This window comes from Microcaecilia unicolor, chromosome 7, assembly GCF_901765095.1.
Source record: "Microcaecilia unicolor chromosome 7, aMicUni1.1, whole genome shotgun sequence".
In the NCBI taxonomy this organism is placed as follows: domain Eukaryota; kingdom Metazoa; phylum Chordata; class Amphibia; order Gymnophiona; family Siphonopidae; genus Microcaecilia; species Microcaecilia unicolor.
The window spans coordinates 223,639,989-223,655,177 of record NC_044037.1 but is presented as its reverse complement, the minus strand read 5'-3'; the positions used below and the strand labels follow the sequence as shown (position 1 = coordinate 223,655,177).

Sequence of the window (15,189 nt, the reverse complement as noted above, 5' to 3'; positions counted from 1 at the left end):
AATATATGCACTTACTTTCTCTGAGCTAAATTTACAAAGGCACATTGGTGCATATGTTGCTTTCATAAAACAAGCATAACATATGTGCCTATGTGCCTTGATAGCCTAGGCACCCTGCTATAATATTACCCTGCATGTGTAAAACTTTAGGGCCCTGTTTACTAAGCCGTGCTATAGGCATGCTAGTGTTTTTAGCGTGCACTAAAATTTAGCACATGCTAGAGAATATATGGGTGTCTCTAGCATTTAGCACGCGTTAAAAACGCTAACGCCTTAGTAAACAGGACCTTAGTCTGCAATGGGGTCTTTTTAAGATCTCTGTTATTTGACTGTTCTAACGCATGCCTAGTCAGGTGTTTCATTGGTACTATACTGACATTGTATTATTTTTTTATGTTATATGAATGTGCTTTCAATGTGGCCTATTATAATATATCATTAGTCATTTATTAGTGCTACTTAATTATGTATATTTCTGATACTATGTAATTTTACTTCTGTTTCTAGGATTCAATTTGCCATCTTCAAGTTTACCTCATTGATTGTATTTATGCTTATGTTTGATCATTTCACTATTATTATATTGTTAAAAAAAATTGTAAGTTGCCAAGCTGGGCAGATCTCTTCATAAAGGTGGTCAATAAATCCCAATCAATAAATAAAATGCATATAGGACTCAATTCAATAAATGGTGCCCCCAAAAAATCAGTGCTGAAAAAAATAGCGCTTAGCTTGCTATTCTATAAATGATGCTCTAAGTTAGCCGCCATTTATAGAATACTGCTTAGCACCAGGAACTGCAACTACTTATAGGTGTGACCATTTACACTAACGAAACTCTGGTGTAAATCCCCGTGCCTACATTAGGCAAGGATCCCCTTTTTTCTATAACAAAATGCGTAAATTGTGGGAACACCCCTGATCCACCCATGGCCACGACCCCTTTTTGGATCTGTGCGTTGGCTGCGCAAATTTTTAATTTATGCCAGTTAGCACTGATAATTGATTGTTACAGCCCAATTATTGGTGCTAATTGACTCATTATTCATTTAAATTGCACACTCCCAAATTTGTGTGTGCAATTTATAGTGCCATTTATAGAATTGAGGGGACAGCATTCATTAATACACTTTATTATACTAGCCTGTTAATTACATTATCCTAGGCATCTCTAACTAAAATAATCCTTTTGCAGTCCTAAGTTTTCTTTCCTCATCTGGCTTCTTATTTTTGGAGGCAGCTGATGACCAACTGTAGCAGCAGCTGAAATAGACATATGATGACAAAATATCCAAAGTATGCCCACCCACAGGGCTTCCATGCCTGAATATTAAACAGAATTAAAAAGTTTCTTTGTTCTGCCTGTCCTTGAAAATTAGCACTGCATTTTCAGAATCTCCTGTAAGATTTGGGCTAAGATATCAAATGCTCATCTTTAGTGATTCTATAAAATAATCTGTCCTACAGAGATAGAGGACTTTTCTTTACAGGCAAAAAGATAGATGACTGATAAAGAGCTATTTCTCATTCTTCGCTAATGGGAAAAATTCATGAACAATTCTGGCCCAGAATTCTTAAAACATTCATAAAGCTGGAGCTTTCCAACTGCGCATATGTGCTTGATTTTTATGCTTTCCAACAAATGAAATGTTGGAAAGAATGATATAAGAGTGATAGAGGTCTGTCTGTCTATCTGTAGGCACTTTTCAGAAGGAGCACAGATTCACCAAATTTGGCTTGTAGAAAGAAAATTTGACTGTCTTGGATGAAGTCAACAAACAGAAACATTAGGTTTGCATTTTTTGCGAACAAAGCATCTATAAAAATTCCGTTGCTTTCTATGGAAGACCTTTAGAAACTATTAGAGTTTGACGAATGCTGACCACAATTCCATTCCAAAAGCCTCCTCCCCCACCTTCCCCTCACTCGTCCATCAGTTTGGCACAGAACAGCACAGGTAGACAGATAGGGAAATATAATAAAATAAGTGGCACCAAAAGGCCATGTATATCACATTACAACCCCCCCACACACTCCCACAAAAACATACAACTCACACACTCCTTTACCCACACAGCCGTACATACCAAATGCGTGCTCACACAAACATGCTTATGTTTATTAAAATTTGTTATACCACCCTTTCTGAACAATCAGGTCAGGGCTAAAACACAAAAAACCCTAAAAAACAGATAAGGAAATCCATTGCTGATAGAAAAGGGTCAGGTAAAACAAGAACAAACATACCTTAAATAAAATAAACAGAAAAATCACAATTGCTGAGTTCCAGAGGTTTGGGAAAAGGAAAAAAAACTTAAGCATGCTCAGCCACATCCCTTTACATACACATACACATTCACTTGTCACTCATTATGCACATGTCCCATCCACACCTCCGCTCACCTACCATCTACACACATTCACCCCACAATTATTATTATTATACCCCTTCTACCAGTGTACTTTACATCACTCTGACCCAGATACCCACCAGACACATACCCACACACCTACACTTTTCTATGCCTCAGTTCCGGGCTTCCTTTCTGCTTCCCTTCTCTCTTTCTCCTGCCTGCAGATCTGCGAGCAATGCGTGGGGGGGGGGGGGGGGGGGGGGAGGGTTGATAGCTTCTGCAAACAGAAACAACCAGTGTTGCGGAGGTGGAACCCGTTGCCCATTCAAATTCCATCCCACACACACACAGCGAGCCAGCCAGAAGACACCAAGCACACAGCACGCGCCCTGGAACAATCCCTTACCCCACTACAGCCAGCAGTCAGAGAAGAACAGCAGCTCACACAGTCGAGGCCAAGCGCCGAACAGCCTGCACCACACACCGGGACAGACTGGATTGACGGATTTTACATGCTAATGGCTCCAGCGAGAGGACAAACAACATTGGCGACAATGGGCACCCCTGTCTCGTCCCCCTTTCCAACGTGAAAGAGGGAGTGAGCTGTCCGTTCACCAGGATTTGCACTGTGGGGCAAGTATAAAGCACCCGTATACCAGTAAGAAATTCTCCCATGATTCCAAATTGGGGGAGTACCCAGAACAAGTAATCCCATAGGATTTTGTCAAATGCCTTTTCAGCATCTAAACTAGCGATGACAGCATCCCCAGGCTTATTTCCTTTTGCTTGAATTGCATTAGTGCTCTCAGAATATTCGCAAATGCATACCTCCCTGGCACAAACCCAATTTGATCAACATGCACTAGCCCGGGCAACACTTTGCCTAGCCTCGAGGCCATGATGCTGGCAAACAGCTTGAGGTCCTGATTCAGCAGGGATATAGGCCTGTATGACCCCAGCAGTTCTTTGTCCCTGCCCGGTTTGGGAAGAACCACAATAGTGGCATGCGCCATCCTACCAATGTCTTGTCCTCTAGTGCATAGCGCCTGACATAGCATTTGAAATGGGCCAGCTATATTGTTTCCTAGAATTTTATAGTATTCAGGGCCTAGCCCGTCCAGTCCCGGGGCTTTTGCCAATTTCAAGCGTTTCAAGGCTTGCTGTATTTCCCTCTCAGTAACCGGGGCATTCAAATGCTGCATTTTGTCCTGAGACAGGCTGGGAAGCTCCAACCCTCCAAAAAACCTCTCCCTTTTCTCCACGTCACAACGACCTTTGTCGTATAAGGAGCTATAAAAATCAACAAAGGCCTCTTGTATGTCCTTCTCTTTGGTTGTTAATATGCCGGCTTTGCTCCTAATTTTAGTAATCACTTGCCTAGGGGCTCTGGTGCGAATCAGTGTAGCTAGAAGTCGTCACGCTTTGTTTCCCCACCTACGTAGCTGGTATTTGTATAATTGTATATCCTTAATGGCTCTCTGATTTGTAGTAGATTGTTCTTGTGCCTGGTATCCATATACTGCTGCCGAACCTGCTCTGGGCCGTCCCTCATCAATAATGCCCTGATGGAATGCAATTGTCTTGAAGAGCCAGTAATTCCCGCTCTTGTGTTTTGCGCTTCCTGGAGCTATATTCAATTATCTTACCTCTAAGAACCGCTTTCCCTGCCTCCCAATATACCACGCGGTCCACCTCATCTGGATCATTCTCCTCTAAATAGTGCTTCCAATCTTCTCCTAAAAAACTCTTAAATTCATCATCTAGATAGAGGGAAGGATTCATCCTTCATCCTCCTGGTTGTCTCCTAGGGGAAAGACCCATCACCACCCATATCATGCTGTGGTCAGAAACCATCCCATCCTCTATATCTGCTTCCCTGGCTAATGATAGGGAAGGTTGGGAGATTAATATGCAATCCAGCCATGCCTGCACTTTATGAACCTGAAAGAAGATGGTGAAATTGCATTCGTCCGGGTGAAGTACCCTCCAGATATTAAGGAGATTCAGTTCTTGCATTAAAAGTTTTACTCCCCATGCCTTTTGGTCTTTGGGCCTTTCTTTGGGGGGCTGCAGTCAATTAGTGGGTCAGCCATGATATTAAAGTCTCCTCCCACTATCAGTGGATACTCATGCCAACAAAGCTATCAGTTTGGAGAAGAAACTGTGTGAGTAAACATTGGGGGCATAAACAGAGCAAATAGCTATTTTTTTCCCTTGCAGTTCCCCTATCCAAACCACATAGGTGGTCCAATTTCTTATGGATCAGAATTGCCACCCCCCCTCTGCCTACCATTGTAAAATGCAGATGCCAGCTCTCCAACCCAATCTCTTTTCAATTTAGCCTGTTCATGTTGAGTTAAATGGGTTTCCTGCAAGAGTAAGACCTCCACATGAGAATGTTTGACATTATTCAGGATCTTGGTGCATTTTACAGGAGAGTGTATTCCATTCATGTTTAGTTTGGCAATTCGTAGGTCACCCATTCCACCACTCTAATAGCGGTCTATTGTGATGGTGCAAGCCAGCCATTTCAGAGGCTAGGGACAGCGTCCCAGCTGCGCTGCCCCCGCCCGTGTAGGGCAAGCCCTCTCTCGAGACAGAACTAAGCTTCAGCATTTTCAAGAGCGTGGTGGAGTCTCTCCCTTCCCCCCCTAAATCCCAGAACCAAACCAAAAACTTATCAATCTCCCCCTCTCCCTCTCTCCAACCATCCACCACAACTTCCTCACCCCTCACATGGAACCCCCCTCCTCTCAAACCCCATACACATCCTCCAGTTGCCCCCACACACTCAATCACCCACGCATATGCAATCGCCCACAAAAACATTTCCCCACCCCATCCTCTCATCTCTCCTCTCCCTCCACCACCCCCCTTCTCCCCTCTGACCCAAGCCCCTCCAACCTGTTTCACTGCTATAGCTTCCCTGCTCCCTCCCCGCCCCCCTCCTTCCCGTCCAGAGAATACTAAGCAGTTACAGTACAGTCCCCCTGTCATAAAGGGTGTCTCACCAACAAACATAAGTCCCTTACTATAGTTCCAATCAGGGCCACCTAGAGACTAGACCGGGCCCGGGGCAAGGCCGGCCCGCCTCCGCCCCCCTGCCGCTGCTGCCCCCTGTCGCTCCCCCCGCCGCTGCCACCCCCCCCATCGCTCCCCCCACTGCTGCAGTCCATGGTCTCACCTGCCTGCCTCCACGGCTCCGGGCCCCCTGCATTCAAGGCGGCAGTCGCAGATCGCCTCTCTTTTGGCCTTCCCTCCCTGTGTCCCGCCCTCGTCTGATGTAACTTCCGGTTTCAGCGAGGGCAGGACACAGGGAGGGAAGGCCCGAAGGGAGGCGATCTGTGACTGCCACTTCAAATGCAGGGGGCCCGGAGCCGAGGAGGCAGGCAGGTGAGACCGGGAACTGCAGCACCGGTGGCTTGATCCTGGCGCTGGGGCCCCCTTGGAGGCCCGGGCCCAGGGAATTTTCTCCCCCCTGCCCCCCCCCTCTCAGCGGCCCTGGTTCCAATGAACAACAACAAATGTCCAACATTTGACCAGGGACTCCCATAAGCGATCTGTCTTTAGGAAAATACCTCTGTCACGGCCTGAACTCACAGCACTTTACTCTGCCACAGGCCTGGACTCTCACTCACATGGAGGCAACTTCTCTATGAATGCCCGGAGCTCTGCAGCTGCTGTGAAAGTTAGGTTTCGGTTGTTATGGAGCAGTCTCACCCTCGCCGGGTACTGGAAAGCAAACGATACCTCTGCTGAAGAGTTGAGAGCAGAAGGGCGCCAACACCCTTCGCTGCTCTGAGACATGTGGCGAAAAGTCTTGAAACAGAAGTATTTTAGAACCTTTGTAATCCAAATTGCCTGTGCATTTGTACAGTTCCAATATCCTGGCTTTAGTAGCATAGTTTAGGTAGCGAACTATGACTGGGCGTGGTCTGTCTGATTCCTCTCTCAGAGTCCCTACCCGGTGCACACTCTCCACGTGGATTGGGTCTGCCTCCAAAGGGAGCCCTACCGCCTCTGGCAGCCATTTTTCTGTGATTTCTAGCAGGTCCAATTCTTTTATAGCTTCAAGGAGGCCAACTATTCGCAGGTTGTTTCGCCTTGCCCGGTTCTCTTGGTTCTCCACCTGTTCTACTGGATGCGCATTCTGTGTCTCCAGCATTCCTATTTTTTCCTCCATCGCTTGCACACGATCCTTATGGGCGGAGATACGTTCTTCCGCTTGTTGTATGGGTGCCGCCTGGCCAGCCACTGAGTCTTTCAGCTCATCTATAGCAACATGTAGCTTGGGAAGTTTGTCATCTAAGAGTTGTGACATGTTTCGCATTGAGAGTTGGATAGTATCGTCATTGGCCTGTGGCATCAGAGGATCCCACTGCTGGGTCGTCATCTTGTGTGCGTTCCCTGCAGCCTGCTCCCTGCCTGAGTGAGCCGCTTTAATCGGCATAAAAACCTTTCCCGGCTTCTTCCACCGTCAATTTGTTGTCAAACGAGTCCCCCCCCCCGAATTCTAGCGTTTTTGGGTCAATGTTTGGTTGAAAAATTCACCGCGGGGGTGCCATAAGAAGGGCGTTTATTGGAATGAGGGAGTGGAGCCGAGCTTGTAGGTGTCTGCTATTCTGCTGCCATCACGTGACCCCCAGCTATACTTATTCAGTCATTGACAGTCCATTTTATATGCATATGGTATGCAATTAATTTACTTCATGGATCCTAAAGCAACTGATGTGAAACTATTGAATCATTGCCTATCTTAGATTGTTCACTGGCTTGATACATACCATCTTAAACTTAATCCCAGAAAATGTGCAGTGTTCTGTGCGTTACTGAGTGGCAATTCATTCCAAATGTAGCTTCAAGCATAGACTGGCAGGAACTGACTTAAATCTCTTCAGATTTTGAGATCCATTTTTTGTTTTGGTTTTACTTTTGATTTATAGATTGTGACTCTTGTTAAAGCCTGTTTTTATGCATTTTTTTTGCACAAAGATGTACTGCTTACATTAACTCATATCCAGGTAAGTAGTTGCTTGGATTATTGCAATGCTCTTTATAATGGTATTCAACAATCTTTCCTCCAGAGACTTTAACTCATTCAGAACATGGTCATTCATCTACTACAGAATCTCAGATTAGTGGATTATGTTTCTTCTTTTGTTAAGGAGAATCATTGGTTATTGGTGGCTTATGGAATTAAGTTTCAATTACTTGTGCTTGTTTTTAATCTATACAGACTGGCCAGCTTGTGACTCTGTTTAATGTTTTGATTCCCTATACTCCATCCTGTGTACTGTAGTACTAGGATGATAATCTATTTGTTCCACCACCAGCTAGAGCACATCATGAAAGTAGCCATAATGCTGTTTTCTACATATTAGTCCGATTACTTTGGAACTTTATACCTACAGTAAATATCTGGAGAGCCCTCTAAGTAGATTAAAACAGGTCTTAATGCCTACCACTTCTCCCATGTGTTTGAGGGGTGAGTGCCTCCATTGTGTTGGATGTGTTGGTTCTTGGTAAGACCCCAGGCAACCTTTTCTTTTCCCCTCTCTCTCTCTCTCTCTCTGTCTTCTACCTACCACTTCTGATTTGATTGTTGATGTAAACCGCTCTGATGTTTTAAAGGATAGTGATATACATGGTTTTGTAATAAAGATAAATATAAGTGCTGCTAAATAGCATCATTCTGAAATGTTTTGGTGCCCGTGAATCCTGTGTGCTTCTAAAGTAGATTTTTGAGTTGATTTTTGTAGAACAGTGGATCTCAACTTGGCCCTGTAGACCCACCAAGCCAGTCAGTTTTTCAAAATATCCAAAGTGAATATTCGAGATATATGTGCATGCACTACTTTCCCGTATTTATTGTAAATATGCAAAGAACCTGGCCAGGTGGGTCCCAAGAAGAAACACAGGAAGAGGAACAAAATGTTCTGCAGTGCAGAAAGTAGTCCAAAGAAGAGCAGAACACATGGATCTGTGTCAGGGGCTAACACAGAGTTCTCTTGAATGAGAGAGATGGTTGCTATGTTTCTATCTATCCTGCGAGCTGCAAGGCTGACTGTTGCTGCCTTCATTGGATTTTAGCTCTATTGCAGGTTTGTGTCCTTTGGGACTGCAATTGCTGTTTTAGCCCCTGACACAGCCTCTATAGTGAGGCAAAACGTGGCCACATCGGGACATTTTACAGAATGGCACAAATAAAGCCTATTTATCATATGAAGACGTGTGTTCTGCTTTTCTTTGGGCTACAGGTGGGTCCCAAGGACAGGGTTGAGAACCATTGTGGAATGGTGATAAAACACAATTTGGACCTGATTTATTCCAGGTTTTTCCAGAGGTACTACTGAAAAACAGGGTAAGCCAACAGAAAGCGACACAGAATAGCAGAAACACAATAAACAGAAGCAGTCCTGTGGAGCACTAGAAAACATCTAATCAAGATGGATTATTCATAATCTGTGTCCTTAATTAGATTGAGAATACTATATTTAACTACAGTCATTCATACTCTGTAACTGGGAGACTGCATTATTGATGGGGTTAAGAAAAACACAATTAAAGGGCAATTCTATAAGGCATGCCTGAATTAAGATGCCAGCTGCATGCTAATGTTTACAGAATACTACATATGGGATTTGTGCTCTTAATTGGCAAATACATGTGTAAGTGGTAGGCACTATTCTGTAAACATGGTACACATGCCACTTAGCACGCAACTGCAAATAGGCCATACCTGTGGGCGGATCATGGGCATGTTATGGACATTCCGCCTAGTGACACGCACACGTTATAGAATACTATGAGTTGTGTGTGCAGCAACTAACATCTGCCATTGACATGGAGTAAACAGTCACATCTAGATATCGGTACGCCAAGGTGCTTTGCATTAGCATTCTATAATGGGTTAGACAAGCCTTAACACTGTTGTAGAATTGGCACAACTTTATAGATTGGCACAACTTTGTAGATTTGCCATCTTAGACTACAGTTGGTGCAGAATATCGTGGCTTGGATTTTGCTGGGCCCTCAAAGACTTGATCACATTTCTTGGCAGTATGTGAGTTACATAGAGGGGCATAATCAAATGTCGCCGGTGAAATAGATCGCTGGCGAAATATATTGGTGGCGGTGCAACAGCTGGCGCGGAACCGTATTATCGAAAAAGATGGCCGGCCATCTTTTTTTTCAATAATACGGTTTAGCCCGGCCAAATGCCAGAGTTCGCCAGGTTTGAGATGGCCATTTTTTTTTTTTCAGCGATAATGGGAAAAAATGCCGGCGATCTCAAATCCGGCGAAATCCAAGGCATTTGGTCATGGGAGGAGCCAGCATTTGTAGTGCACTGGTCCCCCTGACATGCCAGGACAGCAACCGGGCACCCTAGGGGGCACTTCTAAAAATTTTTAAAATATACAAATACCTCCCAGGTGCATAGCTCCCTTACCTTGGATGCTGAGCCCCCAAATCCCCCCCCAAAGCCCACTCCCCACAACTCTACACCACTACCATAGTCCTTATGGGTGAAGGGGGGCACCTACATGTGGGTACAGTGGGTTTTGGGGGGGGGGTTGGAGGGCTCAACACTTACCACCACAAGTGTAACAGGTAGGGGGGATGGGCCTGGGTCTGCCTGCCTGAAGTGCACTGCACCCATTAAAAATTGCTCCAGGGACTTGCATACTGCTGTCAGGGAGCTGGGTATATCATTTGAGGCTGGCATACAGACTGGCAAAAAAGGTTTTTATTTTTTTTTAGTGTGGGAGGGGGTTGGTGACCACTGGGGGATTATGGGGAGGTCATTCCCCATTCCCTCCGGTGGTCATCTGGTGAGTTGGGGCACCTTTTTGAGACTTGGTCGTGAAACTAAAAGGACCAAGTAAACCCGGTGAAATACTGCTTAACGCCGCTTTTTTTTCCATTATCCGCAAAAGCCGGCCATATGTTAGCCACGCCCATGCCTGCCCATGCCCCGCCTTCGCTACACCGCCAACACGCCCCCTTGAACTTTCGCCGGCTCAGCGACTGGAAAGCGGCAATGCTGTCAAAAAAAGCAGCTTTCGATTATACGGATTTTGCCGCTTTTGAGAGATCACCGGCCATTTCCTGATTTATGTCGGAAGATGCCCGGTGACCACTTTCGAAAATAAGCCTGAGAGGCTGTCAATAGAAGCAAGAGTGGAGTTTGAAGTTTTAGCCTTAACTTTAAAATTTTTTTGAGTCTTCATGCTATTTAAAAAAGAAACTGCACAGGTATGTTCCAGGGATATTGTTATTTTCGGAGCAAAGATAATTGTTGATGGTTCCAACATATAAATATGTAAGCAAGTCCAAAAGTTGGAATTTATTAACTGAGATGTGGAGGGGCATTTTTCGAAAGAAATGTCTAAGTCTGAATTTGGATGTTTTACAAAGACGTCCAAATTCCGAACCGAGAAGATCATTTTTGAAAAAGATGAATGTCCATCTTTTGTGTTCGAAAATACCATGGACGTCCTGTGATTTGGATGTTTTGCAATTTGGACGTCTTTGATTTTCGGCCATTTTCAAAACCAAAAATGTCCAAGTCTAAAATGTCCAAAGTCAAGCCATTGGGACGTGGGAGGAGCCAGCATGGAGGAGTAACCTAGTGGTTAGTGCAGTGGACTTTCATCCTTGGGAACTGGGTTCGATTCCCACTGCAGCTCCTTGTGACTGTGGTGGGCAAGTCACTTAACCCTCCATTGCCCCAGGTACAAAATAAGTACCTGTATATATGTAAACCGCTTTAAATGTAGTTGCAAAATACCACAGAAAGGCGGTATATCAAGTCCCATTTCCCTTCCCTTTCCCTTAGTAAATTGGTCCCCCTGACATCCCAGGACAGCAATTGGGCACCCTAAGAGGCACTTCAGAGAATTTCATAAAAAGCTCCCAGGTACACATCTGACCATTGCTCCCTTACCTTGTGTGATGAGCCCCTCAAAACCCACTACCCCCAACTGTACACCACTACCATAGCCCTTACGGGTGAAGGGGGCACCTATATATGGGTACAGTGGGTTTCTGGTGGGTTTTGGAGGGCTCGCAGTTTCCTCCATAAGTGTAACAGGTAGTGGGGGTATGGGCCTGGGTCCACCTGTCTGAAGTGCACTGCACCTACTACTAAACTACTCCAGGGACCTGCATGCTGCTGTAATGCACTTGAGTATGACATCTGAGGCTGGCAAGTAATGTTCTTCAACACACTTTTTGGGAGTGGGAGGGGGTTAGTGACCACTGGGGGAGTAAGGGGAGGTCATCCCTGATTCCCTTCAGTGGACATCTGGTCATTTGCGGCACCTTTTTGTGCCTTATTCGTATTAAAAACAGGTGTGGCTCAAAATGTCCACGTTTTAGTCCTGGATGTCTTTGCTTTGTTCCATTATGGCTCAAAGACGTCCAAGTCTTAGGAACGCCCAATTCCTGCCTGATACGCTCGCTTGAGATTTGGAAGTCCTTCTGATGGACTTCGGAGAAAGACACCCAAAATGAGGTTTTGATTATACCGATTTCGAAGTTTCTGTGAGATGGACGTTCAAATGCCGATTTATGTCACTTTTTGGACGTCCATCTCTTTCGAAAATGAGCCTGATAATTTATTCAGGACTTTCTTCATTTCAGGCAATACACACAAGCATGGTTGTTTAATCAGAAATGAGAAGGCAGGTAGGAAGTAAGGAAGTATGGGAGGCTGTTGATGCTGGAGAGACTTAGTCCTCTATACTGGAATGGGGTTTGATCATTTGGCTGCTATCTCTGTGAGTTTATTATGGTTTGTGCAATGTATTATACTGTTTTATGTTGTCATTATTATAGATGTTTGTTTTATTGTGATTATGTTTTAGAACTTGTATATGATTTTATATTTTATAATTTTAAACATAAATGACCTTTTAGCCAATATGACCCCATTTTAATAATTAAAAATTCCTGTGAACCCACTTCATCCAGCTGCTCCTCCCTCACTCATCCAAGCATGAAGATAGCAGGGGCAACAGTGGTGGCAACAGTAGCAGCAGTTAGCCCTGTGTGTCTGTGTATAGTCATAGACCCCAGCAGTTTGCATGGGTTTCTAGTTTAACAAGAAGACCATATGGGAGAAGAGGCAGAGCCTGTGAATATTTACTGACTCACAGGTCCTGTGGTGAGTGCCAGTACTGGCACAGATCACAGTGAAAATCTAGAGGGAGGGGAAGCAGCCCTCTGCCTATGACCTCATCCACTAATGATGTAACCCCACTGGGAACCACTGACCTAGAGCTTGTGGGAATATTAGGTGATTAATAAATGGAATAAATAAATAAATAAATAAATAAATACATATTATCTTAACCCCCCCACAGATATTGTAAAACAGTGCATATATTTATACAAGAACAGCCCTATGTATATTCACCATTTCAATTACAATGCATCATCTAATGAAATCACTGATTTCTTTGCACTATGCAATGCAGCGTTTTTATATTTATCATTAGTTTGTGATGTTTGTATTTGTTATGTTTATGATATTATGCTTGGATTTCTGTAATCTTCTTAGAATATCTGAGATAATACAGAATATAAGATGTGTTCAATAAACTACTGCATTGCTGAATTTGAAAAGAATTGTTTTTCCCTTTTGCCAAGTCACAATAAATATGGATTATGGGAAAACTGTATCTATTTTCTCAGTCCAGTATGACACCCAGTCATCTCAAATTTAAGGCTCATTGTATTAACTTAGGTGCACTAGTGTTTTTAGTGTGTGCTAAAAATTAGTACGCGCTAATGCTAGAGACACCCAATTTTTAGTAAACAGGGCCCTTAAGCAAGTTCAGATTTTTAAACATTTTTCCGTTTTTATTTTTGAGGGAGAACCCAGCAGCTTTCATCTGTTTAATCAGAACTCGCCTCTAGTAAAGCTCTGTTGCCATCAGTCTACATTCCCAGCTACCTTTCTTCCCATGTTAACCATTTTCTGCCACCTGTCTAGCCCAGAGACTTTTACCACATTCAAAATAGTTTCTAAAACATTTCAGGGCATTATGTGTCATAGCCATGTCCTCCGATTGCCCTTGGCCGGACGTTTTAGGGAATGGTATTCGGTGTGGTATTTCAGCCAGTCAAGATCTTCAGAGTTTAGAAGTCACACTGACTTCTGCGATTTAAATAATGCAAGAAAAAAAAATTATTTTTGCCTGCTAACAAGCTAGTAAAACTTGTGTAATGATTGACTTCTTCAAAGAAAAACTTTTAAATCGCTTCAAAGCATTTCATACCAAGGTTTCATCGACTTTCTGCTTCTGGTAAATGCACGTAAATAAGAGGCTTGGTGTCTCTAGAATTAGTAGTATTAATAACATAACATATGTTTCTGTCAATCATTTGTATCACATTGAATTCCACAGTCAATATACGATCTACTGTTAAAAGAAAACATCCTTTTAAAGTTCCCCAAGTTCCGTCCCTTGGGAATCATTTCTGTTGTAAGACTTTTCTCCTTAGTATAATTTTTAAATTTGGTCCTGATGATGTTCTTAGAAACACAATTCACTGCAGTTTCTTCCTTGTATGCTACAATGCATGCATATTGTAAATGAAGGTACATTTGATTTAAAGGCCTGTAATGCGAATGAATCTCTAGCAAACTTCTTTTAAACATCTGGAATTCTATAGCACATTTACATGTCTTTACATGCCAGAAACCAATTTGAGCTCTGATAACTAGAAAAAGTAGTAAAACCACAGAGTACAATATGGTGCTTCTGATTTTTCATTTTGCTATATCAAATTATAAAACTATATAGCTGAGCCTGAGATAATTAGCACACAACTTGTCCCATGGAAATGGAGAGAAGTCAATAAATATAAACAGTGTTACCTGAGAAAATGAAGATAGGTACGGAGATAAAATACCAATGCATTTCCTCACTGCTCAGTCACCCAGTTCACGGTAGACTTGGCTTAGAGGAGCAGACTGCAGTGTGAAAAGTCACTCCACTGCTTCCTGCTGCACTGGTAGGAGCAGGGTTGGATTAGTGGGGAAGGAAGGGCCTAACTCTGAATGGCATAAGGTGAAATATTTTTGGCTATGGATTACGATGACATGATTCATGATTTCGCTACAGCTAAAGCTGGGAAAGATATTTGCTTGTAGCTATAGTGAGGAGGTCATTTTAGAACAGCTGCACAGCAGCAGCACATGTAAACAGCAGCATTTACAGGTATAAATGATACACGTGTAAATACCAATTTTACAATGCCACTATTCACATGTGTCTATGCAAGGGGAAGCAAAGATTTTAAGTGGGCATGTTCTGGGTGTGGTTTGGACACACCCATGACTCACTCATGCCCCTCCCATGTCCACACCCCCTTGTACTTACACACTGAAGCACTTAGGGGCCCTTTTACTAAGATGCTTAGGTGCCTATACGCATACAACGTTGGTCGCTGATCATTGGGGATAATTAGGTTTAGCATGCATTTGTATGCTACTTGTGCTAAGAGCCCTGTTTTGCATGCTAGTTGCGTTCAGAGCCCGCGAGCGCATTGTTTCAGGAGCTCGGGGGCTTTGATCCAGGTGTGTAGCCAGACTTCGGTGGGAGGGGGTCCAGAGCCCAAGGTGAGGGGGCACATTTTAGCCCCCCTCGGCACTGCTGACCCCCCCCACCGCCACCACCAACTTTGTCCCCCCTTGCCGACGACCCTCTCGACCCCCCTCCCGCCACCAACCCGCCGTTGCCTACCTTTGCTAGCGGGGGACCCCAACCCCCGCCAGCCGAGGTCCTCTTCTTCCGGCACAAGGCTTCGTTCTGTTTCTGAGTCT

At 44.0% G+C, this 15,189-nt stretch overlaps 1 protein-coding gene across 2 annotated transcripts in view; it reads right to left on the bottom strand.

The window, feature by feature from the left end:
• CHRNA1 (cholinergic receptor nicotinic alpha 1 subunit) overlaps positions 1–14,368 on the bottom strand; it is a 60,446-nt gene extending 46,078 nt beyond the window's left edge. The window contains exon 1 of one of the 2 annotated variants that reach the window (XM_030209956.1): positions 14,242–14,368. In XM_030209956.1, the coding sequence (XP_030065816.1) occupies positions 14,242–14,284 (43 nt within the window). In that variant the 5' untranslated portion in view covers positions 14,285–14,368. The remainder of the gene's footprint in view (positions 1–14,241) is intronic. The other variant, XM_030209957.1, reaches the window with a different exon arrangement.
• Positions 14,369–15,189: the final 821 nt, after the last annotated feature.